Source organism: Medicago sativa, chromosome 3 (assembly GCF_051527215.1).
Source record: "Medicago sativa cultivar Bolivia chromosome 3, Bolivia_mono, whole genome shotgun sequence".
Lineage (NCBI taxonomy): Eukaryota > Viridiplantae > Streptophyta > Magnoliopsida > Fabales > Fabaceae > Medicago > Medicago sativa.
Window position 1 is genome coordinate 71,881,864 of NC_140751.1, and position 25,420 is coordinate 71,907,283.

Below are 25,420 nucleotides of genomic sequence, written 5' to 3' on the forward strand. Positions count from 1 at the left end.
ACTTGAAAGGACTTCAAACAAAATTTTGAAAGACTGAGAGACACTTGACATAGGAAATGACTAAAATGCCCCTGCATGTGAATTTTGCAAATAAAATTGAAATAAAATGCAGAGAAAGATGCAACTGATCAGAGATAGTTCAAATAGCTTGTAATGCAAGAAAAGAAGAATTGGACTAGTATTTTTAGGTCCAAAATTAGGGTATAACAAGGATTAGCTAAGTTTTCATTCGTACGTACAAAATCAACTCCAACCGCTCCATTTAGAGATACACTCTCTAATCGTGCTGTGTTTTCGCCATATCTGTCGTCTCTTACCATTGTAATAACGATTCTTAATCTTTGCAATAGCCGCGGTACTATCACAATGAATTAACACAGCAGGTAACGGTTTTTCCCATAGAGGGATCTCAGCTAGCAAGGATCTTAGCCAACTTGCTTCTTCACTAGTTTTCTCTAGTGTTCTCATCTCAGATTCATTCCATAGTGGACTGAGTCAATATCATTTGTTTTAACAAACAACTCCTCTAGTGATGCTCAATGTGCAAACACTAGTCGCTAAATATTCATCTGAAAGATGTTCTATTTTATATCTTGTACCATTTAAGTACAATATGTTACTCCTAGTGAAGTAATCTTAGAGTCATAGTCTTCTCATGACTCTTTCTATAGCATGGCAATGCTTTCCATCCGTCTACTAGTAAACTTGCACAAGAGTTTCACGACATCGACAATGTCGGATCTAATACATTCAGTGGCATACCTAAGTGCTGCCAATGATGCTCGTATATTCTGTTTTTCTAAATCCATCTCAAGTGTTCTTACACTTGGATCATAATATGTGATTGCAAGTTTACGGTGAAATAATTACATTTCTTTAAGATATTCTCAACTTGTGAGATTTATCAAAAAAGTTATCTTTTCTGATCTAGTAATCTTGAAACCAAGAATTACTTCAATTTTTGTTTAGGTCTTTCTTATCAATGTTGTTGATAAACAATGATTTCACATCATTCATAACATGAATCTTTAAATCAAATATGAGCAAGTCGTCTTCATAGAGACATATGATCGTGCAAATATTATTTGTCACTATCATTCACTTTATACTCATTCGATAACATTAGAATGTCAAATTTTTCCATGCCATTCCTCAGGAGTTTATTTTAGACCATTCAAATAATTATCTAACTTACAGACCTTGTTTTCTTGTCCATCAATTGCAAAAATTTTCAGGTTGTTCCATATAGACTTGTTCTTCTAGTTCACCATAAAAAGACAACTTTCACATCCTTTTGGAGTACTATCGAGTTATAAACGGCGGCTAAAGGGACTAGTACTCTTATGGATATGATTTTCGTGACTGGTGAATGAATGTCGAAGAAGTCTATATTTTTCTCTTTGTTTAAAACCTTTGACTACAAGGAAAGCCTTGTATTCATCAACCGTACCATCAGGTTTTAGTTCCTTTTTTTTCAAAAATCCAAATACAACCGATTGGTTTTGCAACTATGAGACAAGTCAACCAAGTGTCATGTTTTGTTAGACTCTAGAAAATTCATTTCATCGTTTATTGCTTTTGCCATAATTCAGCATCCAATGAGGATATAACTTCTTTAAGGCTTAATGAATCTTCTTCCAATGTATAAACCAAGTTCATACTCTTTAGCAATTTTAGCTTTCTTACCTCCTTGAGGTTCTATAACATCTTGTATGATGTTTTCATAACTATTTCTAATTACATGAATGTGATTAGATATAGTGCCCCCACTAGTTCTTAATTTTTAAAGGGAAATTTATTTTGCCCCCACTAATGTCGTGCTCCCATTAGAGCCCCCACTAGTGCCCCCACTATTCTTTAGTTAAAGGGGTAAATATTTACATAGAATTCGACATCTTTTAAATTCTATGATCACTTTAACATTTAGGTCATAAAACCTATATGTTTCGTTATTTATCGCATACCTGATGAATACATATTCATAGACCCTACTAGTGAGTTTAACTCTCTTGGGTTCAAAGTCCGAACTTATGTCAGACAATCCCAAGTTCAAAAAATAAGACAAGTTGAGTTGTTTTTTCTTCAAAAATTTCTTAATTAGAATTTTTGTTCTTAGACTTGGGTTCTCTATATAAATTTCAATTTTTGTTATAAAAATTGAACATATCAAGCATATCAATTTTATTTTCCAAAATTCACAGTCATCAATAAATATGATAAAATATCTTTTTATCATTTCTAATTTATGTGTCATCAAATTCACACATATCATAATTTATTATGTTTAGAGATTCATATTCTCTAATTCTGATTTATATGAACTTTTGGTTCATATATCTTGACTGGAATAAATAAAATTGTCTGATCATATAACTTTGGAATTAAATCCAAGTTATTCAAGTTTAAAATCAAACGCTTGTTCTCATTATAAATTTTGACAAGTCAAATATTAAAATCACACAACTAATAAAATAGAAGGAGAATTTAATTTTAGAACATGTCATCAAACAAGTAGTTTTTTTTTTTTTCAACAAAAAAAACATTGTATACAAGTCACTCGACATGTATTTATAGGATCAAAATCCTAACATAATTGAATACTCAAGTCCAAAAAATGGTACTGAAGCTCAAATTCACAGATATACATGTGCTTTAATTTACCAAAAGAAACTAGTCCCTGTGCTTGAACGGAAGTTGGTACAGCGAAGCAAGCACAAGATCCATCTCAGTGGTAAACTCATCCTTAAAATTTAGAACCATTGCATCATTTACGGTTGTCATCGTTCAAGGGTCACATTGTACGAAATTTTCCAATACTTGACGACCAATTTTTTATCCCACTCCGATCAGCTATTTTCAGCAGATTGATACGATAATTATCTGTCTTTATCAATTGTCAAGAATCCAATGGAAAATTAAGGACGATGCAGCAACACTTGTCGGTTCTATTCTCTTAATAATTAAAATTATTTATTCACGGTGCAGTTTTGATTTTGAAAATAAATTTCAAACAAATTCAAAGTTGCATAAGTGAATTTCTTAGTGTTGTTGTTATAACAACAAACACTTCATCGTTTCAGTCAAAAGATGTATTTCTATAGCTTGATTTATCCTTAATGTGTTAAGGGACAACTTAACCTCAATATGTAACTTCTTCGGTAGACATAGCAGATCGAAACGTCTTAAAATTGTTGATTTTGGATTTCCAAACTGTTAAATTTGAATTTCCAAATTCTATCATCTACCGAAGTTGTTACTAGGTTGAGTCACGACCAGGTCGCTCTCTTTAAGACGTTTCGTGGCACTACCCAAAGTTGTGCAAGGTAGACTATCAACCACGCCGCCTCCAGGATAAAACAAGCCCAGCTACAACTGTTCGATTAACTACTGCACTGTAGATAAATCGTTCGAGAATTACACCCTCAAAATATGGCTCAATCGTTTGATCGAAGCCACTCGATACGGTACGTAACCGCTCTATTCGAAACTGTTCAAATTAATATGGTATTATTACCATTCTATTATGGTGCTGAGACCACTCAAATATGGTGTTACCACCATTCTAACTTCTCCAAAACATGAATATGGCACTACGATCACTCAAATATGGTGATACCACCATTTCTCCTTAAAATTATTAAAATAATATATATACTGTTAAGATCATTCTTTAATATGATCTTAATAGCACTCTATATTCCGAAGAATCATATATTATCGAAGGGAATATGAACCTAAGACCAAGGGACTATGGTCTTAAGAACACTCTTAATACCGAAGGGACAGAAAGGAGTAGAAGAAGAAGAACGATTTGTTAAAATCGAAAGGGAGAAGAGAGAAAACCGCACAGGAAGCATCAACTGTGAGATTTTGGTGTGAAGAATGAGTGGGGCGAGCTCTCCTTTTATAGGCAGAGTTACTTGGGGATTAAGTTTGCTTAATCCTTAAGCAAACGCGTTTTACGCGTGACTTGGGGATTAAGTTTGCTTAATCCTCAAGCAAACGTGTTTTCTTAATTGGAAATATCCGGAAGCTTCTGGATACGGGTTTGGATCGGGTCGGAATGTAACACATCAATTTGTTACGCGTAACGCTTTCGTATAATGAAAAATTAATTAATTAATTAATTAATTTAACATTTTAAAGTGACAAAAAAATATATATCAATTTTTTTAAGCGTTCACCCGTTCACAAAATTGGGTACCCCAAGGGCACACCCTTAGAGGTCACTTTTCCCATATATAAACACTTACTAGTTGGGGTGACCCTTCAATGTGGGACATTTTTAAGTCACACCCACACACTAGTTTTTTCATAGTGTTTTTCTTTCCAATTTTCTTCACTAGAATTAACTAGTGTTCCAACAGAAACAAAACATAAGTTGATCTAAATTATGAAAACATAACAAAGAAAACTAGTTTTGGAATTCGAGTAGTGCAGAGCTCCTTCACGATGTGGTCGAAGGTTGACGAAGAGAAGGATGGTGAGATTTTCGTTAGCAATGGAGAGGATGGGTGATTTCGCCGGCGATGGAGGAGGTGATTTCCTGGTTTTGAAAGAATTGGCCTTTAACAAATCATAATGCTAAACTAGTCTTTACTATTCACATGTCTCCAAGAAGAATCATATAATTCTATAAATTCGTAACTACGAATCTATGATCCTAATTAATAAGCACATTACTTAGATGAAACTTTTAACAAAATAATAACTATAAGTTTGATACAGGAAGATCAAGTACAGATTAAAAAAATGACATGCATATCTGAAAACAAAAAGAAAATTAGCAAATCAAACAAATTTTGAGGATCACCTTTCAAATGGCACTCCTCCTCAAAATACCTTTTGAGGATCATACAAATTTTGCAATATAAAACAAAACTAAAAATTCAACATTCACTAACAAATTGGCATTCATCACAGGATCAAAAAATGAACGAATGAAAAAAAAAAAATATTGATAGATAAAATACTGTAAACATGAGTAATTACATATCAACAAAAGGGGAAAAGGGATAGTTTTTAGTAGAAACCAACATTTGGATAGTTCATCGAGTTCTCGGATGGTGTTGAGCAGCCTTTGACAGTCTCCTGCTCAAAGTTAAATGATCCATCTACATACTGTAACGGTTTAGACAGCAATTGAATTCCTTCATTATCATCTGCTAGTTTTTCTCTGACAGTGAAATTAGTATCTAGTCCTGTAACTTTAAGGAGGCCTTGAAAAACTTCCAAGTAAAAACTGTTGCGCCAGATTGCTGAAGAAAAAGCTTAGTAGAATTCAGTGATGTTGCTACCTGAAGAACAAAAGCATAATTTTGGTCAACTAGTAGAGAATGAAGCCCTAGTCACATAACCATGATGGACAATATTAATAATTTCATGGATACTTACTCCATCAACTTGCACTCTTTTATTACTATTATTATTATTATGAATGGAAGTTAAATCACATTATAGTACCTGAACAATTCAACCCATTAGTGAGTTTGACATTGTATTTGTGAACTAAGCCATCATTAGATCCTCCTAAAAAAGGAAGCAAACCAATAACCTCCTAAGGGATTGGAATCTTAACACTTCTATTGATCATTAACCATACATGAGAACATTAAATAGTATTACAAGTTGAAAAGTATTATTTCATTTGAGCCAGGAAACTATATTCAGCATAATTAAAAAAAAAAACTTGGGAGTCACAACAATTTAAAGTTTAAAACAAGAACAATAAGTTACTAATCCAAAAAAATTGCTGAAATAGTAAACAAATGAGTACTTTCTCAATAAAAATAAACAATAGGACCACTTTGCAAAAACAAATGTCCTTCCTTGTACAAAATGAATCATGAATGCAAGTAGTTTTCACAATAGAACAACTAGAAAAATGTGTAAATCAACAAAATACTCCATGGTTGGCACTATAAGGTTGATCCAGTTGAACAGAATAATAGAAACACTCATCATGAGGAGGAAGAGATCCCATAGAACTGTTTGAGTATGTTCTTCAATCACCAAAATAATCAATTCAACATAAACTCATTATAAATTTATTTTGTAGATTCTGTGTACAACCTTCAGTAAGTGCGTTGTATGTCGGATATAGTTGTTGTTAAATGAGGCATGATTGCTCCTTTCATTGTTGTCAAGCTTCTTGTCTATGTCTTCATCATGTGATGATAAGTACATATTTCATAATACCCGAGATATCCCTCTTTGCATCCAACTCTATAAACGAGGAATAGCCATTCACAAACTTAGGACTAGTAACTAGTTATTTTCAAACTTTTCAAATGACGTATATTTTACATTGAAACAAACTCAAAATGCATTGTTAAAAGGTAAATCTTATATTTTCATTCAACCTGCTCTTTCCCAAATATTCTACGGCAACATTGCTAAGTGACATCATTTACCTTAAGAAGATAATTCTTTGGGTGTTTCCAAAGATGTTCTTGAATACTTGGCTAAATAAGGTAAGATATTATCTTCAGCCAACAGGTTGATTCTTTGTCGGAATACAACTAGTAACTCTAAAGTTCAAATGTTAATTAGCAACCCTTCAACAAAAACTTGAGTGCCAATTACAATACCGGATCAACTGCAACATATGAATGTTGATGCAGACCTTAAAGTTATCCTTGAATGCGATGACAAGTAAAACGGCAACGTGTAATTTTTTTATGATAAGGCAGATGAGTTTTTGTCCTCGTATTGTGATTGTAAAATTTATATAACAAAGGAAGGTATTTGGAAGGTAAAGGAGGAAAGTCTTTTTACCGGCAGTAGGAACTTGAAACTTTGAATGTCTATCTTTTACAACGCAGATGTTTATTTCATCTTAGTTTGATTTTCTTACTTGGTAAAAGTTAGTTTTTATTTTAGGTCTTATATCATGTCTTACAATTTTGAGAATGGAACAACAAAAATGTTGAGGGTGCCAAAAGAAGCCAGAAGGATTCTCGTGATACAAGTTGTAACATGAGAATTTTTAAATGGGGAAAGAACGATAATTTAACTCAATCAATTTGTTTAGCGAGATTTAGGAAATGTGTCTTTACAATATGGATTCTGACCAACTACGAATCAAGTTTGTGGAAAGGGTTTGAAAATGAAGGTGAAAGCAATGGGTGTGATGGAGAAAGATCCATATTGTCACAAGTTTTAATGTTTTGAATGGCTTTATTTTGATGTTTTCTACGGGAAAAAATATATTTATAGCTCTGGCTTAAGCTTAACTGATGGAAACTATATAAAGAAAACTCATTATCACATTCATGCTCACATATTTCCTCAATTTCCATATAGTTTCCATCGGTTAAAGTTAAGACAAAACTATAAATCTTTCTCTTTGTAGCAAACATCAAAAGAACACTATAAAAAACACTAAAGCTTGTAACATCGGGGTCTTTCTCATCACTCCCATTGCTTTCACCCTTATTTTCAAAACCCTTTTCATCAAAATTGATTTGTAGTTGGTCAAAATTCATATTGTAAAGACACATTTCCTGAATCTCACTAAGCAAATGGATTAATTTGAACTATTGTTTTTTTACCCGTTTAAAAATTCTCATGCTATAACTTATATCATGAGGACCCCTTATGACTTTTTTTTGGCACCCTCAACATTCTTGGTGTTCTATTCTCAAAATTGTAAGACATACAAGACCTAAAATAAAAACTAATTTTTATCAAGGGAAGCAATCTGAGATGAAATGAACATCTCCATTGTACAAGATTGACATGCTAAGTTATTAGTTCTTACTCCCCATAAAAAGACTTACCTCCTTTACTCCCCATTAAAATTGGCAATCAAGTTTGTGTCGTTAGGTTGCTACTAAACATTTGAATTTCAAAGTTATTTGTTGTATCATGACAAAAAATCAATATGTTGGCTGAAAATAAAATCTTAGTATATTTAATCAAATATTCAAAAACTTCTTCGGAACCACTCAAAGAATTGTCTTATCAAGTTAAATGGTGTAACTTAAGAATGCTGTCATTGAATCTTTGAGAAAAAACAGGTTGAATGAAAAAAGAAGATTCACCTTTTTAACAATGCATCTTGAGTTTGTCTCAATGCAATATATACGTCCTTCAAAAATTTGTGAATGACTTTTGCTGCTAACCAAGATGATATTTCAATCAAAATATCACAAAGGATTGAAGCCATTGTTATCTTTGTAAGCAAAAAAAACAACACAAACTAAAGAGTATTATACAAGAGTTTTTGAATGACACTAGTGGTTTCGTAAAAAAGAAAAAATGAAGGGAAAGGTATAGAGATGAATGACTTCTGCAACGTCGATGCTTTTATATTATGAATGGGAATTGGTTTGCCAAGGTATCTGTATGATCCTCCAATTATCATTGCTTTCAATTATCATCCTAGACAATAAAGTTTAGCAATTTTCTTTCCGCTATTTCTCTTAAAATCAATGAATACTTGGTATTTCATTGATTTCCATTGATCAAGTCTTGATGACGACAAGAATGTTAGTATAATCTTTTTTGTCAAGACAAGAATGTTATATTTGATATCTTACACTTTGTTCTGAATAAAATAAAAATATATATTATCATTTATTTTTTTTCATTATATGTGCATTAACATGGAATCAAGAGAATTCAGTTCAAAAAAAAAAATGGAATCAAGAGAATTAATTCTGATTTGATGTTATTCTTATTCTAGAATCACTTTCTTATCACAATGGATATTATGACATAATCATGTGGTAGCCAATCCTTCAAGGAAAATACTATTTATTGCAAATCATGTTCATGATTTTTCACGACTGTGTATTGTTTACTTCAAGTGCACCATTACCCTCCCTGTTTTCTGCTAAGCTAGAGTTGGAAGTTTATTAAAGCAACGCGCAAGCGTTCACATGATATTCGTGAAGATATCCTTCGCTTGATATAGAAATGCTCTTTTTTTTATATTCTTATGAAACATTATTTTTTTCATAAAGAGGCGTTTAATAATACAACAATTCAGTTTTTCCAAGTTTCCATTTCCGTTTCATTGAAGTGTTGCAATTTTTCACCAAAAGGAATTTAGGATGTCAAACCTTCTTGACCACTTTATTCCTTTTTCCGGTTCTTCTAGATCATGTGGGTTTGGAGTATGATATCATAACCATTTTTATGGCTGAAAATAGATAGCTATCAATGGCCATTTATGTCACCCACTTATCAGCTAGCTTAAACCTGCCCTTCTTAGTAGTGTATTAAATAGCTTTTCGGAAGACAACACAATTAGCTATGACTTGGTTGTAAGAGATATGTTATTTACAATACTTCATGCTTTTCATCTCCTTGACTAGAGGAATTTTATGGTTATCTAATAATCACCTTATCTGTTATGAAACATGGCATCCATGGAAGGAAAGAGAGAAATATAGAAAAGTTCTTTGTATTGATGGAAAATGAATCTTACACAATGAGAAAGTTGTCCCACTTATGGGGAGGTTACAACTATATATACTAATAGGATTAATACTACTTGTAACTAAACTATGTATCTCTAATAGTCCCCCTCAAGTTGGAAGGTGTTCAAAAACACATCCAACTTGAAATGAGAAGATACAAGGAAAGATGCCGGAAATACATTGGCTAAGAAAATATCAAACAATTGCTCATCCAACAAGAAGCAACCACAACTCAAGGTTGAACCAATTGAAGGAAGAAGCATCAAAGCAACGCTTAACCACCATCCGGTAGAAGCCAATATCAACAAAGCCAATTAAGTCACAACACTTAACCATCAAGAGTGTTCAATCACTCAAGATAGAAGCACAAGACAAGAAAAGAAGTGCAAGGAAGAGCCATAGTCTACAATGGAAGAAGGTCATATACAAGACCAATGTTCCAAAGATAAAAAGTGATGCCCCCCAATGCCGAGCCGAGACAAGAAAAATCAAATGCAAGGAAGAGCCATAGTCAACAATGGAAGGAGGTCATATGTTGAACAAACTTCACACCAAAAGTACCATGAAGCATCAAGACCAAGCTTCCAAAGATAAAAGTGATGCCCTCCTATGCCGAGCCGAGACAAGAAAAACCAAAAGCAAACCAATAGAGATGCATAGCCATGCGATGTGTCTTCAAACCATAGAAAACAAATCCATGTTGATGCATTCAAACCATAGGCCAAAACGAATGCTTCCACAATGAAGCTTAAGAAAATACTAACATAGCCAAAACCAGAACAAAAAATGCAGCAGTAATGCTGCACAAAATAAAACCAAAATGCAGCCAATAGACATCAAAATGAAGCCAAGAATATGCTCTAAAGGTCTTGTACTTTCAACTTCAAACAACTTGTGAGCATCCAATTCAGAAGCACACATTCTTCAATAACCAAAGAATAGAGATAACAAGTGAACCATAAACAGAAGGTAACAAGATATCAGCTAGGCTCAAGTGACACCAACACTATCCAACAATATATGGTTCCTCGCCAAAATACGTCACACACGATCCAGGAATGAAAACATAAGGCAATCAATCAAAACAGAATTGTACTCTGCCTGCAACATGTATACCTTCTTGAGCCAATTATGAACCTTCACAGAAGCCCCAAAGTTCCACCACATAAGCACTACAAGTTCCCAAAAATTTAAAGAGGCCACTTAACCAGCACTGCCATCATTGTTTGTCACACCATTGGTGTTCATCCTGATCCAGCCGATAGGGGGAGGCACCCAACTAATGTTCTCTATTCACGAAATGCAAGGATGCACTATACTCTTAACAGAAGCACACTTGTAATTATGCACCATGCTATCAATTTCTTGCCACGGTCTAGGAGAAGGATAAAAATCAGCATCATGGTCATGGTTAGTGTTGTTCCTCCAATACCATAAAGAGTGGCATGCTGAAGCCAAAAAATGCTGACCACTGTCCATAATCTTCTCTGCCCAAATACAACAGAATATTACAAAGTGGATGAAAATTTCATAGATGCATTCACATGAACCACCATCGTCGTCAAAACGGAACACAACACCGAACTGTTTCAGTGAAGACTTTCAACAAACACCTTGTAAGCACAATTGTTGCAAGAGCCAAATCACAACACAAAACTCAAGGCACGCTGAAAACAGATCGTAAACAAAAGAGGGCGATGAAAGGAGAATAGCAAAACAGAATCAAAGAACAACTTGAGCAGATACCAAATCAAACTAAAATCGAGCAAAAAACTTAGGGAAATTGATCTTTGAACACTGAAACCCTAGAAATTGGGCAAAATTACGAGAACGAGAAAAAAAAAAGGTTAAAACAAACTTGCAAGAGCAATCGCAAGAACAGAATCGATCGATCAAAAAATTCAAGCAAGAAACTCAAATCAAAGATGAGGTTGAATCAGGAATTAGATTCCGATCAAGAAATCGAAACTGAATATGGAGATTGAAGGATGAAGGACGATCAAAAACTGATTGTGAAGAAAAGGGGAAAAGGAAAACGAGAGAAAATGAATCACATTCAAGATCACAATCACAAGCTGAAAAGGAAGATGGGAAAGGAATTGAATCTCAACTTGAGATCAGAACAAAATCGAAAAAGAATGAAACGCAAAACACGAATTTTCTCGGGAAAATATGAGATGAACAGAGAGAAAAAGAACAAGAAGTAGGAAAGAAACAAAATGATGGTGAGAAAATTGGATTTTCTCGAAAAAATGCAGCGGAAAAATCCTTCAAGGAGGATACCAAATTTGCTCTGATACCATGTTATGAAACATGGCATCCATGGAAGGAAAGAGAGAAATATAGAAAAGTTCTTTGTATTGATGGAAAATGAATCTTACACAATGAGAAAGTTGTCCCACTTATGGGGAGGTTACAACTATATATACTAATAGGATTAATACTACTTGTAACTAAACTATGTATCTCTAATATTATCCTTAAGAAAATAATCAAATATATGGTTAGCTTTTGTGATGCAGAAGGTGTATTGTGTTTTGGCTTTTTTCTGATTCATTCCAAACCAGAACTTGATTAAGAAAATCTTTGTGATCAATCCAAAGGATCATTTTTCACACCTTAATATTCTTATACATAATGATTACCCAAGGCAGCAAGAATCCAAATCCTCATATACTTCCCAGTCTTCTAAAATGCAAATATATATATATTACAACTGAAATTTAGATAAGTTCAGATAAAATAGATACAATGCACATGATAAAACAAACATTATACAATACACCTGATAAAATATGTATACACATTACCAACATGTCCAGAAAACAACATGAAATGTTGTTTGTAATCAGAAATTCCACAAGCTATCATTATGTCCAGTAGAAGCTGATGACAATTCTTGATTCTCAAACCACCTTTGAAACAAGCCATTTCCATATACCACAGATGAGATATCAGCATCAGTGTCTCTCCCGAAAGAAAACTATTGGTTTAGGCTTTGTCTTGAGGTTGTTCCAAGATTCTCATTCTCTAACTGCATCCTCAACAGTGATTGTTCTTGAGAGAAGAAAAAGTTTGACGAATTCCTGACCATTGAGGTTTGGTTCAAGCCAGCAATTATTACTTCAGCTAAAGGATACACATCCATTTGTTTTGAAGAGGATGAAATGTTCAAGATACTAGTTTCATTATTATGAACAATGTTGTCATTTTGTGTTTTTTGTTTCTCTGTTTGATTTGGATTGGAGAATGAATTGAACACATGAGAGAAATCAGACATAGTGGTTTGGTTTTCATTAGTATTTGATGGTCCTTCTCTAGAGGTGTTTAACCTTCCATGTTTTGAACCATCCCTTTTCTTTCCACAATTATGCTTCTCAAAGACTCTACTGAGAACCCATTCACTCTAAAAAAAAGGTTAACACATTAATATTAGATGAAAAAACATTATTTTTAACAAAACAATCTTCTTCTTTTTATTCATTTTCTACATATTTTTTAGAATACTAGTATTTGAAAGAATTCAAACAAAAAGTTGTTTCCAGTAGTTTCTCTAAAAGTTAGGTTTTTTAATTGATTTTGGCTTAATTGCATGTTTGGTCCCTTATGTTTATTTTAGTTTTCAAGTTGGTCCCTTACGTTTTGAAAGTTTCAAGTTGGTCCCTTATGTTTATTTTAGTTTTCAAGTTGGTCCCTTATATTTATTTTAGTTTTCAAGTCAGTCCAAAACATAAGGGACCAACTTGAAAACTAAAATAAACATAAGGGACCAACTTGAAAACTAAAATAAACATAAGGGACTAACTTGAAACTTTCAAAACGTAAGGGACCAACTTGAAAACTAAAATAAACGTATGGGACCAACTTGAAACTTTCAAAACATAAGGGACCAACTTGAAAACTAAAATAAACATAAGGGACCAAACATGCAATTAAGCCATTGATTTTTTATAAAACTTATTTTTATGATGGTAATCAAACATACAATAGTTTACTTTATTTATTACAAATAGATCGTCAATGAATGTTTGGATCGACGATAAGTTTGACAATAATGACACAATAATTTTGTTAAAATTCAAAAGTAAAGATTTTGTCAAAATTACGGTAACATAAGGTAATTCTATCAAACACATGGTCAATGTGAACATACACTAACAAATTTTCACATGTAGTAAGAGTAGAAATCATAGACAAAAACAAATAAAAAAAATTATAGCAATATTACCATTCCATGTGTGGATAGGTTGTGCTCAGAGAGTGTGTTACCCTCCAATCGGTATTCATGCATGACCCAATTGGTCTTTTCACCACTCGGAGCTCTTCCTATGTAGAAAACCAATGTTTTCTTCATCCCAATTAATGCATTTACCTTGAAAATCTCTTTGTCTTTGCCTGTTGCTTTCTGTAACGCCCGTCTTAACTATTTAATTAATTCAATGAAATTTAGAATATATTTATAAATATATGCTTATATGATTTATAATTTGAGTAATTTATGCGATTTATGATTTGAGTAAGTTATACGATTTATGAAGAAATTATGTGGAGTATATGATGTTGTGAAGTTGTTATGTTGGTGTGACTTATTTTATTATTAAATAAAATAAGATATTAGAAATAAAATAAAAATATTAGAAGTTGGGCTGTGAGGTGGAAAGAGTAAGTTTATAGGTGAGATGAGTAATAAGAGTAAATAAATAATACAGACATAAGTGGGAAACGTTTTTTACGTGAAACGCTTTTGGAGAAAAGGGAGAAAAGTCAGAAGGGGAGAACCAGAGGGAGAGGCTATCGATTCTGCAATTACAAGGTAAGGGTGAGACTAATTTTCATTACTATTAAGGGTATGATTCTATAGGATGAATTTAGCATGATTAGGTTAAGTTTTGGTGAGAATTGGGAATTAGGTTTAAGACCGAATTTGATGATTGAATCATGAAAAGATGTTAGGTTGATGCTAAATTAGTGTACAGAACTTAGTTATACCATAAGATGATAATTAGATGTTAAATTGAGGTTAGAATTAGGAGATTAAGTGAAAAGTTGGAATTTTTAGGTTTCTGGCCGTACTGACATTCATCGCTCGCACCTGCGAGCAAGAACACTCGCATCTGCGAGCTAGAACCCAGAACTCGCAACTGCGAGCAACACAACTCGCAACTGCGAGTGACCTGTGATCTCGCAACTGCGAGCAGAATAACTCGCCACTGCGAGTAAATACGTAGGCACCCAGAATGCACACTTTGCTCGCCATTGCGAGTGAAGTTACTCGCCACTGCGAGTTAGGCTGTTAGTTGCCCAAAATTGTCCCGATGCGATCCTTTCGCACGTGTAGTCTTGAGATGACCTTAGAAGTAAGTTAGAGAGCTGTTTAGGATGCTTTCATAAGCTCCAGAAGTCTGTTATGGTGACTGAAACTAGAAGTGTTGCTGCATGAATGCTATAATGATGTTTTATGATATTTATATTGATGTAATTAATTCTTTATGTGAACGTTAACACATTCAAGCGTTGTTAATTGTTGTATGTTGCTGCTGTTTTCTGTTGTCGACTGTTAGTGTCTTGAGGTTGCATGAGTCGGTCTATGTTGTTGGAATTTAAGAAGTCGTCCATGATTATGAGTCGTATGAGTTGTACACGTCGTTGTCTAAGTTGTTGGAAGTTGAGTTCATTGCATGCTCATTAAAGTTGGGGGCTTTAGGCCCGGCAGCCTTTGTGCTCATTAAAGTTGGGGGTTTTAGGCCCGGCAGCCTTTGTGCTCATTAAAGTTGGGGGCTTTAGGCCCGGCAGCCTTTGTGCTCACTAAAGTTGGGGGCTTTAGGCCCGGCAGCCTTTGTGCTCATTAAAGTTGGGGGCTTTAGGCCCGGCAGCCTTTGTGCTCACACGTTGAAGAGCCTATTATGCTCATTTTGTTGCTGATTGGTACCACATGCATTTGCATATCAAGAAGTTCATGATGTCTAAGTTGTCGAGTTGTTGTCGAGTTGATAGAGTTGCATGGTCAAGGATGAGTCGTGTTGTTAGGTTGTTGTTGAGTTGATAGAGTTGCATGGTCAAGGATGAGTTGTGTCGTCAAGTTGAGTGTTAAGTTGATTATGATTTGTGATGAAAATTAGTAATGGTATTTGATGATCGTATTTGTTATGTAATGAAAAATATGCCAATTGTTAATTGTTGATATGTTATTAATGTTTAAGTTGTTAAATGCATTTTATTGGATTATATGCTTAATGTATTGATTATGAAATCTCACCCCTTCTGCGTATATGTTGCCTCGACCGTGGGTAATGTGCAGGTAATAAAGATTAGAGGCGTTCGTGAGTGGACTCCTCAGTTGGTGTCTAGGTGCTCTGATACGTAACGGGATGGGGGCTTGCTTTTACTTCTATTCCTTACGTGTCTCTTTTATGAACTAATTTATGAGATTTTCCAATAAGGCCTGCGTGCCAAGACTTTAAAATGTTGAACTATTTTCCGCTGCAATAGTTTAAGATTTTTTTTATGATGTTGAATTTGAAGGATAATTATTATTATTATCCATTTTATGATTTAAATGAAGTATGTGACATTCCGTTGTGATCAAAATACTCTGATTTTAAATGAAATTTTTATGTTGGGAAAACGGGGTGTTACAATTGGTATCAGAGCAGGTCGGTCCGTCCGGCCAAGTAGTGAGTCGAGTTGTGTCCTTAGCAGTTGGAATACCACTATTATGATATTCTAAACGTTGTGTGTTGTGCAGAGAAGAGACCTGGAGGCTGCGAATCTTATTTGATATAAGAGGACTAGAATGGCTGGAAGAAATGATGCTGCGATTGCTGCTGCTTTGGAAGCTGTAGCCCAAGCTGTGGGACAACATCCAAATGCTGGTGCTGGTGCGAATGCGGATGTGAGGATGTTGGAGACCTTTCTGAGAAATCATCCTCCTACCTTCAAAGGAAGGTACGACCCTGATGGAGCACAGACGTGGCTCAAGGAGGTTGAGAGAATTTTCAGAGTTATGCAATGTACCGATGATCAGAAGGTGCGTTTTGGAACGCATATGCTGGCTGAGGAAGCTGATGACTGGTGGGTGAGCCTCCAACCTACCCTAGAGCAGGATGATGCAGTTATTACTTGGGTTGTGTTTAAGAGAGAATTCCTAAACAGATATTTTCCTGAGGATGTTCGCGGGAGAAAAGAGATCGAGTTCCTTGAGCTAAAGCAAGGAAACATGTTGGTGACGGAGTATGCAGCAAAGTTTGTGGAGCTGGCTCAGTTCTATCCACACTACACGGGGGACAATGCTGAGTTCTCCAAGTGTATCAAGTTTGAGAATGGTTTGCGTGCTGATATTAAGCGAGCCATTGGTTACCAACAGATCCGTGACTTTTCTGCTTTGGTGAGCAGATGCAGAATCTATGAAGATGACAGCAAGGCTCATTATAAGATTATGAGTGAGAAGAGGGGTAAGGGCCAACAAAGTCGCCCAAAGCCTTACAGTGCTCCTGCTGACAAAGGAAAAGGAAGAGCTAATGATGAGAGGAGGTCTAATAAGAAGGATGCTGGTGCTGAGGTTGTTTGTTACACTTGTGGCGAGAAAGGCCATAAGAGTACTGCTTGTACTAAGGATATTAAACGGTGCTTTCGTTGTGGCAGTAAAGGACATACACTTGCAGAGTGTAAGCATGCGGACATTGTGTGTTTTAACTGCAAAGAAGAGGGTCATATTGGGTCTCAGTGTACGAATCCGAAGAAGACTCAGACTAGAGGGAAAGTGTTTGCTTTGACTGGTACTCAGACTGAAAATGAGGATCGTTTGATCAGAGGTACTTGCTATATTAACAATACTCCTTTAGTTGCTATTATTGATACTGGTGCTACACATTGTTTTGTTGCTTTTGATTGTGCTTCTAAGTTGGGTCTTGCTGTGTCTGATATGAGTGGAGAAATGGTCGTCGAAACTCCAGCTAAGGGTTCGGTGACTACTTCTCTTGTTTGTTTACGATGTCCTTTGTCTATGTTTGATCGTGAGTTTGAGATTGATTTAGTTTGTCTGCCTCTGAGTGGAATGGATGTAATTCTTGGTATGAACTGGTTAGAGTACAACCATGTTCTCATTAACTGTTTTAGTAAGACGGTGCGTTTCTCTTCTGCTGAAGAGGAAAGTGGAGCAGAATTTTTGTCTACTAAGCAGCTGAAGCAATTAGAACGCGATGGGATCTTGATGTTTTCCTTAATGGCATCCTTATCTTTGGAGAATCAAGCAGTGATTGATAAGTTGCAGGTGGTGTGTGATTTTCCTGAAGTTTTCCCTGATGAAATCCCTGATGTACCACCGGAAAGAGAAGTTGAATTTTCTATTGACCTTGTTCCGGGAACGAAGCCTGTGTCTATGACACCTTACCGTATGTCAGCTTCTGAGTTGGCTGAGTTGAAGAAACAGTTGGAGGATTTGCTAGATAAGAAATTCATTAGACCGAGTGTTTCACCTTGGGGAGCGCCGGTATTGTTGGTTAAGAAGAAAGATGGAAGTATGAGGTTGTGCATTGATTATCGACAACTGAATAAAGTAACTATAAAGAATAGATATCCACTTCCTAGAATTGATGATTTGATGGACCAGCTGGTGGGTGCACGTGTGTTCAGCAAGATTGATTTAAGGTCGGGTTATCATCAGATTAAAGTAAAAGATGAAGATATGCAGAAGACGGCCTTTAGGACGCGATATGGTCATTATGAATATAAGGTGATGCCTTTTGGTGTGAGTAACGCGCCTGGCGTGTTTATGGAGTATATGAATCGCATTTTCCATGCATTTTTGGATCGCTTTGTGGTTGTGTTCATCGATGATATTTTGATTTACTCTAAGACAGAAGAAGAACATGCGGAACATTTGAAAATCGTTTTGCAAGTGCTGAAAGAGAAGAAGTTGTATGCTAAATTGTCTAAGTGTGAATTCTGGTTGAACGAGGTAAGTTTTCTGGGCCATGTTATTTCTGGTAGTGGTATTGCAGTCGACCCATCTAAAGTTGAAGCAGTATCACAATGGGAGACTCCTAAGTCAGTTACAGAGATTAGAAGCTTTTTGGGTTTGGCAGGATACTATCGAAGATTTATAGAAGGATTTTCTAAGTTGGCACTTCCGTTAACACAGTTGACGTGTAAAAGTAAAGCCTTTGTGTGGGATGTTCATTGTGAGAATAGTTTTAATGAATTGAAGAAGCGTTTGACGACGGCTCCAGTTTTGATTTTGCCAAAACCTGATGAACCTTTTGCGGTGTATTGTGATGCGTCCAAATTGGGCTTAGGCGGAGTGCTTATGCAAGATGGTAAAGTTGTTGCTTATGCATCAAGACAGTTGAGAACTCATGAACGAAACTATCCTACTCATGACCTTGAATTAGCTGCAGTCGTATTTGTCCTTAAGATTTGGAGACAATACTTGTATGGTTCGAGATTCGAGGTGTTTAGTGATCACAAGAGCTTGAAGTATTTGTTTGATCAGAAAGAATTGAATATGCGACAGCGACGGTGGCTCGAATTGTTGAAGGATTATGACTTTAGTTTGAATTACCATCCGGGTAAAGCTAATGTTGTTGCGGATGCCTTAAGTAGGAAGAGTTTACATATGTCTGCTATGATGGTGAAGGAATTTGAGTTACTTGAACAGTTTAGAGATATGAGCTTAGTTTGTGAAATGTCGTCTCGGAGCGTTAAGTTAGGAATGCTGAAAATTGATAACGATTTCTTGAAAAGTATTAGAGATACACAGAAGGTTGATGTTAAGTTTGTGGACTTGTTGGTTGCTAGTAATCAAACTGAAGATGGTGACTTTAAAGTCGATGATCAAGGTGTGTTGAGGTTCCGAGGTAGGATTTGTATTCCAGACAATGATGAGATAAAAAGGATGATTCTGGAAGAGAGTCATAGGAGTAGCTTGAGCATTCATCCGGGAGCTACAAAGATGTATCATGATTTAAAGAAGCTGTTTTGGTGGTCAGGATTGAAACGTGATGTGGCACAATTTGTGTACTCTTGTTTGATTTGTCAGAAGTCGAAGGTAGAGCATCAGAAACCTGCTGGGTTGATGACACCGTTAGATGTACCAGAATGGAAATGGGATAGTATATCCATGGATTTTGTGACGAGTTTGCCAAATACTCCTAAAGGGAATGACGCAATTTGGGTGATTGTTGACAGATTGACGAAGTCGGCACACTTCCTTCCGATTAATATTAGTTTTCCTGTGGCTCAGTTGGCAGATATTTATATTCGAGACATTGTGAAGCTGCATGGTGTTCCTACGAGCATTGTGTCAGATAGAGACCCACGATTTACTTCTAGATTTTGGAAGAGTTTGCAAGAGGCTTTAGGTTCTAAGTTGAGATTGAGTTCGGCTTATCATCCTCAGACAGATGGTCAGTCGGAAAGAACGATTCAGTCACTTGAGGATTTGTTGAGAGTATGTGTGCTTGAGCAAGGTGGAACTTGGGATAGTCATCTTCCGTTGATAGAGTTCACTTATAATAACAGCTATCATTCAAGTATTGGGATGGCACCTTTCGAGGCTTTGTATGGTCGGAGGTGTAGGACTCCGTTGTGTTGGTTTGAGACAGGTGAAAGTGTGGTTTTAGGACCAGAAATTGTTCAACAGACTACTGAGAAGGTGAAAATGATTCAAGAGAAGATGAAAGCGTCGCAGAGTCGACAGAAGAGTTACCATGATAAGCGTAAAAAGGACCTAGAGTTTCAAGAGGGAGACCATGTGTTCTTGAGAGTTACTCCAACGACCGGTGTTGGTCGTGCATTGAAGTCAAAGAAGTTGACTCCAAAGTTTATTGGTCCTTATCAGATATCTGAGAGAATTGGCACGGTGGCTTATAGAGTTGGCTTACCACCGCATTTATCGAATTTGCATGATGTGTTCCATGTGTCGCAATTGAGGAAGTATGTTCCAGACCCGTCCCATGTGATTCAGAGTGATGATGTGCAAGTTAGAGACAACCTTACGGTAGAGACCTTACCCTTGAGGATTGATGATCGCAAGATGAAGACGTTGAGAGGCAAGGAGATTCCTCTAGTGAGAGTTGTTTGGAGTGGAACGACTGGTGAAAGCCTGACATGGGAGCTAGAGAGTAAGATGATGGAGTCTTATCCAGAGTTGTTTTCTTGAGGTAAATTTTCGAGGACGAAAATTCTATAAGTTGGGGAGAGTTGTAACGCCCGTCTTAACTATTTAATTAATTCAATGAAGTTTAGAATATATTTATAAATATATGCTTATATGATTTATAATTTGAGTAATTTATGCGATTTATGATTTGAGTAAGTTATACGATTTATGAAGAAATTATGTGGAGTATATGATGTTGTGAAGTTGTTATGTTGGTGTGACTTATTTTATTATTAAATAAAATAAGATATTAGAAATAAAATAAAAATATTAGAAGTTGGGCTGTGAGGTGGAAAGAGTAAGTTTATAGGTGAGATGAGTAATAAGAGTAAATAAATAATACAGACATAAGTGGGAAACGTTTTTTACGTGAAACGCTTTTGGAGAAAAGGGAGAAAAGTCAGAAGGGGAGAACCAGAGGGAGAGGCTATCGATTCTGCAATTACAAGGTAAGGGTGAGACTAATTTTCATTACTATTAAGGGTATGATTCTATAGGATGAATTTAGCATGATTAGGTTAAGTTTTGGTGAGAATTGGGAATTAGGTTTAAGACCGAATTTGATGATTGAATCATGAAAAGATGTTAGGTTGATGCTAAATTAGTGTACAGAACTTAGTTATACCATAAGATGATAATTAGATGTTAAATTGAGGTTAGAATTAGGAGATTAAGTGAAAAGTTGGAATTTTTAGGTTTCTGGCCGTACTGACATTCATCGCTCGCACCTGCGAGCAAGAACACTCGCATCTGCGAGCTAGAACCCAGAACTCGCAACTGCGAGCAACACAACTCGCAACTGCGAGTGACCTGTGATCTCGCAACTGCGAGCAGAATAACTCGCCACTGCGAGTAAATACGTAGGCACCCAGAATGCACACTTTGCTCGCCATTGCGAGTGAAGTTACTCGCCACTGCGAGTTAGGCTGTTAGTTGCCCAAAATTGTCCCGATGCGATCCTTTCGCACGTGTAGTCTTGAGATGACCTTAGAAGTAAGTTAGAGAGCTGTTTAGGATGCTTTCATAAGCTCCAGAAGTCTGTTATGGTGACTGAAACTAGAAGTGTTGCTGCATGAATGCTATAATGATGTTTTATGATATTTATATTGATGTAATTAATTCTTTATGTGAACGTTAACACATTCAAGCGTTGTTAATTGTTGTATGTTGCTGCTGTTTTCTGTTGTCGACTGTTAGTGTCTTGAGGTTGCATGAGTCGGTCTATGTTGTTGGAATTTAAGAAGTCGTCCATGATTATGAGTCGTGTGAGTTGTACACGTCGTTGTCTAAGTTGTTGGAAGTTGAGTTCATTGCATGCTCATTAAAGTTGGGGGCTTTAGGCCCGGCAGCCTTTGTGCTCATTAAAGTTGGGGGTTTTAGGCCCGGCAGCCTTTGTGCTCATTAAAGTTGGGGGCTTTAGGCCCGGCAGCCTTTGTGCTCACTAAAGTTGGGGGCTTTAGGCCCGGCAGCCTTTGTGCTCATTAAAGTTGGGGGCTTTAGGCCCGGCAGCCTTTGTGCTCACACGTTGAAGAGCCTATTATGCTCATTTTGTTGCTGATTGGTACCACATGCATTTGCATATCAAGAAGTTCATGATGTCTAAGTTGTCGAGTTGTTGTCGAGTTGATAGAGTTGCATGGTCAAGGATGAGTCGTGTTGTTAGGTTGTTGTTGAGTTGATAGAGTTGCATGGTCAAGGATGAGTTGTGTCGTCAAGTTGAGTGTTAAGTTGATTATGATTTGTGATGAAAATTAGTAATGGTATTTGATGATCGTATTTGTTATGTAATGAAAAATATGCCAATTGTTAATTGTTGATATGTTATTAATGTTTAAGTTGTTAAATGCATTTTATTGGATTATATGCTTAATGTATTGATTATGAAATCTCACCCCTTCTGCGTATATGTTGCCTCGACCGTGGGTAATGTGCAGGTAATAAAGATTAGAGGCGTTCGTGAGTGGACTCCTCAGTTGGTGTCTAGGTGCTCTGATACGTAACGGGATGGGGGCTTGCTTTTACTTCTATTCCTTACGTGTCTCTTTTATGAACTAATTTATGAGATTTTCCAATAAGGCCTGCGTGCCAAGACTTTAAAATGTTGAACTATTTTCCGCTGCAATAGTTTAAGATTTTTTTTATGATGTTGAATTTGAAGGATAATTATTATTATTATCCATTTTATGATTTAAATGAAGTATGTGACATTCCGTTGTGATCAAAATACTCTGATTTTAAATGAAATTTTTATGTTGGGAAAACGGGGTGTTACACTTTCCAATATCCAGCATTAGTAGCTCTATTGGTCCTTTGACCAGTTGGGTATTTTCTCTCCCTCACACAGAAAAAATACCATTCTGCTTCTCCCATCTTAGCCATCTCTGAATAAACCAAAAAATAAGAAAGCATAATTAAGTTATGAAACACCAAAAGACATAGTACATACATTAGACATGACACTGACAAATCCACACTCGTAATAACTTTAAAAAATAAAATAATAAATTTAACCACATCTGATAGTGTCATGTTGGTGTGCATACCTTACACATTATGATGTGTCGGTGATACATAGTAATTAAGAGAAAATATATAACCATCAAAGTAAGATGATAACGACAATATTTCTAAGGCGTAATTAAACCACTCGCTTTTCTCCTTGCCAAACCCTAGTGGTCACCATTTTTCTTCTTCTTTTTCATCCAAATCTACCAATGAAGGATGTTTTAGGGTTAATTTTGTCCCGTAATCACCATTCCAAATTGTTTTTCTTTCTTTTTTTTAGTTAAATAAGTGATTTCCACATAAATTAAGTCTTCTTTGGTACGTTTTTATGATTTCACCGTCTTGTCTTAGTAGGACATTGTTTGTTATGATTTCTCGTTGTTGTAGTGTTTTCTTGATTTTTCATCTTAATGCAGTGTTTATTTGACTCAGGTTGAAAGATTAGCTTTGATCTAGTCCAGATCTAATCAATGACTTTGGTGTCATCAATGTTACAGATATGTAGGCATCAATATTTTTGACACATGAATATAGTCATATTGGTAGTCTTGTGTATTTTGCCCCTTTTTTCGCAAATTCATCTGTTTGGTTTTTAATGACTTTAAATGTATGTGTTATCGACGCACTCTATCAACATCGTTTATTTTAAAAAAAAAATACTTCAACGCATAGTTTTTCATATCCATATTACTATTTTTTTTTTGGTTAGACATACTAATATAATATAATAACAACTAGTATTTACTTATAAAAAAAACATTAAATTTACCTGGCAAATCCCATGGTTCATACTTATTCATATCAACTTCAGCAATAGCTATAGCAGAGAAGCTATTGTCATCAACTTTTTTGACAAGGTAATGATTTATAAGCTCTTCATCGGTCGGATAGAATCGAAAACAACCCGGAAATTCGACCTTTTCATTTTCCATTTTTTGATTGGAAACATTCTCATTTGATCCCATTTTGCACTAAAATCCTCTGTTTCATCAAAGAAGAAAGTTAAAAAAACTAAATAGAACAAAAACAAGCATAAAAAAATTATCTCTGCAAGTCTTGATAAAATGAATGACTGATACCAACCTATTAAAATTTGAAAGTTCGAGTGAGGTGTAATGAGAGAAAAAAAAAACTTTGGTTGAATGATGTAACTAAAAAGCAAGAGAGAGAGAGAGAGAGAGAGAGTGAGAGAGAGAGAGAGAGAGAGAGAGTGAGAGAGAGAGTGAATGATGTGAGAGACGGTTTGTTTTGATGAAATTGATAAAGATGTTGAGTTGTAAGAATACAAAACTCCTTAAATGGTGAACTTTTAGGTATGCAAAACGTGGCTCATAATGAAATTCGGGGAGGGTTCAATATTTTATACTTTAAGAAGTGTTTCTTGTGTTGTGAGTGCATGATTTAGTATGTCAAAAGTTGAAAGATGAAAATTGTGAAATGATGATAATGAAAAAAAAACTAAAAATAATAAAATAGGTTAAATAAGTTTTCGGCCTACGAAATTTCCAAATTTTGTCTTCAAATGAATCGCTCTTTTTAGTCCTTACAAAATTATTCTTCAAACAATTTTAATTTTGTTGTTAAGTCAACATATATTTTTGAATGACTTTTTGCAAGCATGTTTAGAACTTTAAAACTATAATCCATGAAAAATCAGATTAAAATTTAAATCTAGATCTAGATTTTTATTACCTTTAAATGAATTTTTTGCGTTAAAATGTTTATATTTGATTCATCGCAAGTTAAAATATTCTAAATTATATGGGCAGAAACATTTTATAATGGTCTAAACATGTTTGCCAAAAATCATTCAAAAATGTTAAAATGTTCTAAATTATATGGGGAGAAACATTTTAAAATGGTCTAAACATGTTTTCCAAAAATCATTCAAAAATATGTGTTAACTTCACAAGGACTAAGATTGTTTATGGAGGCTATAGGGTTAGAATTTGTTCTTTTTCTTTTACAGAGGCTAATTTCATACCTCGCCAAATTACAGAAGTTTTTTAATGTATTAACTCATTCATATATGATGTAAGATAAACATTTAGGTGTGCTTTAAACTTTCCTAAAGATACAATACAGATCCTGATTGTCTGCCTTTAAGGCAGAAAAGACTTCGGTCAGAGATACTTGAAAGCACAAATAATAAAACATCTAATTTCGATGCACTTTTACAGAAACAAGATTTATCATGTTTCAGTTTGAACTGACGTTTTGAATAGTTGGAACAGTAAAGTAACCAATTTATTAAATTGGGAGCCCACATTTTTATTCAAATTATTAAAAGCCGAAAGTGACCGCTTATCCGGCTTCCTTTATTCTTCTG

The 25,420-nt window shown here is 35.3% G+C and overlaps 1 protein-coding gene across 1 annotated transcript; it reads right to left on the bottom strand.

Moving 5' to 3' along the window:
* Positions 1-12,069: 12,069 nt before the first annotated feature.
* On the bottom strand, positions 12,070-24,056 carry LOC146939863 (NAC domain-containing protein 100-like). Its single transcript, XM_085753417.1, has 4 exons — positions 23,861-24,056; positions 22,861-22,967; positions 13,657-13,833; positions 12,070-12,834 (listed from the first exon to the last, which is right to left on the bottom strand). The coding sequence occupies exons 1-4, from the start codon at positions 24,054-24,056 to the stop codon at positions 12,412-12,414; spliced, it is 903 nt and encodes a 300-aa protein (XP_085609543.1). The 3' UTR covers positions 12,070-12,411.
* Positions 24,057-25,420: the final 1,364 nt, after the last annotated feature.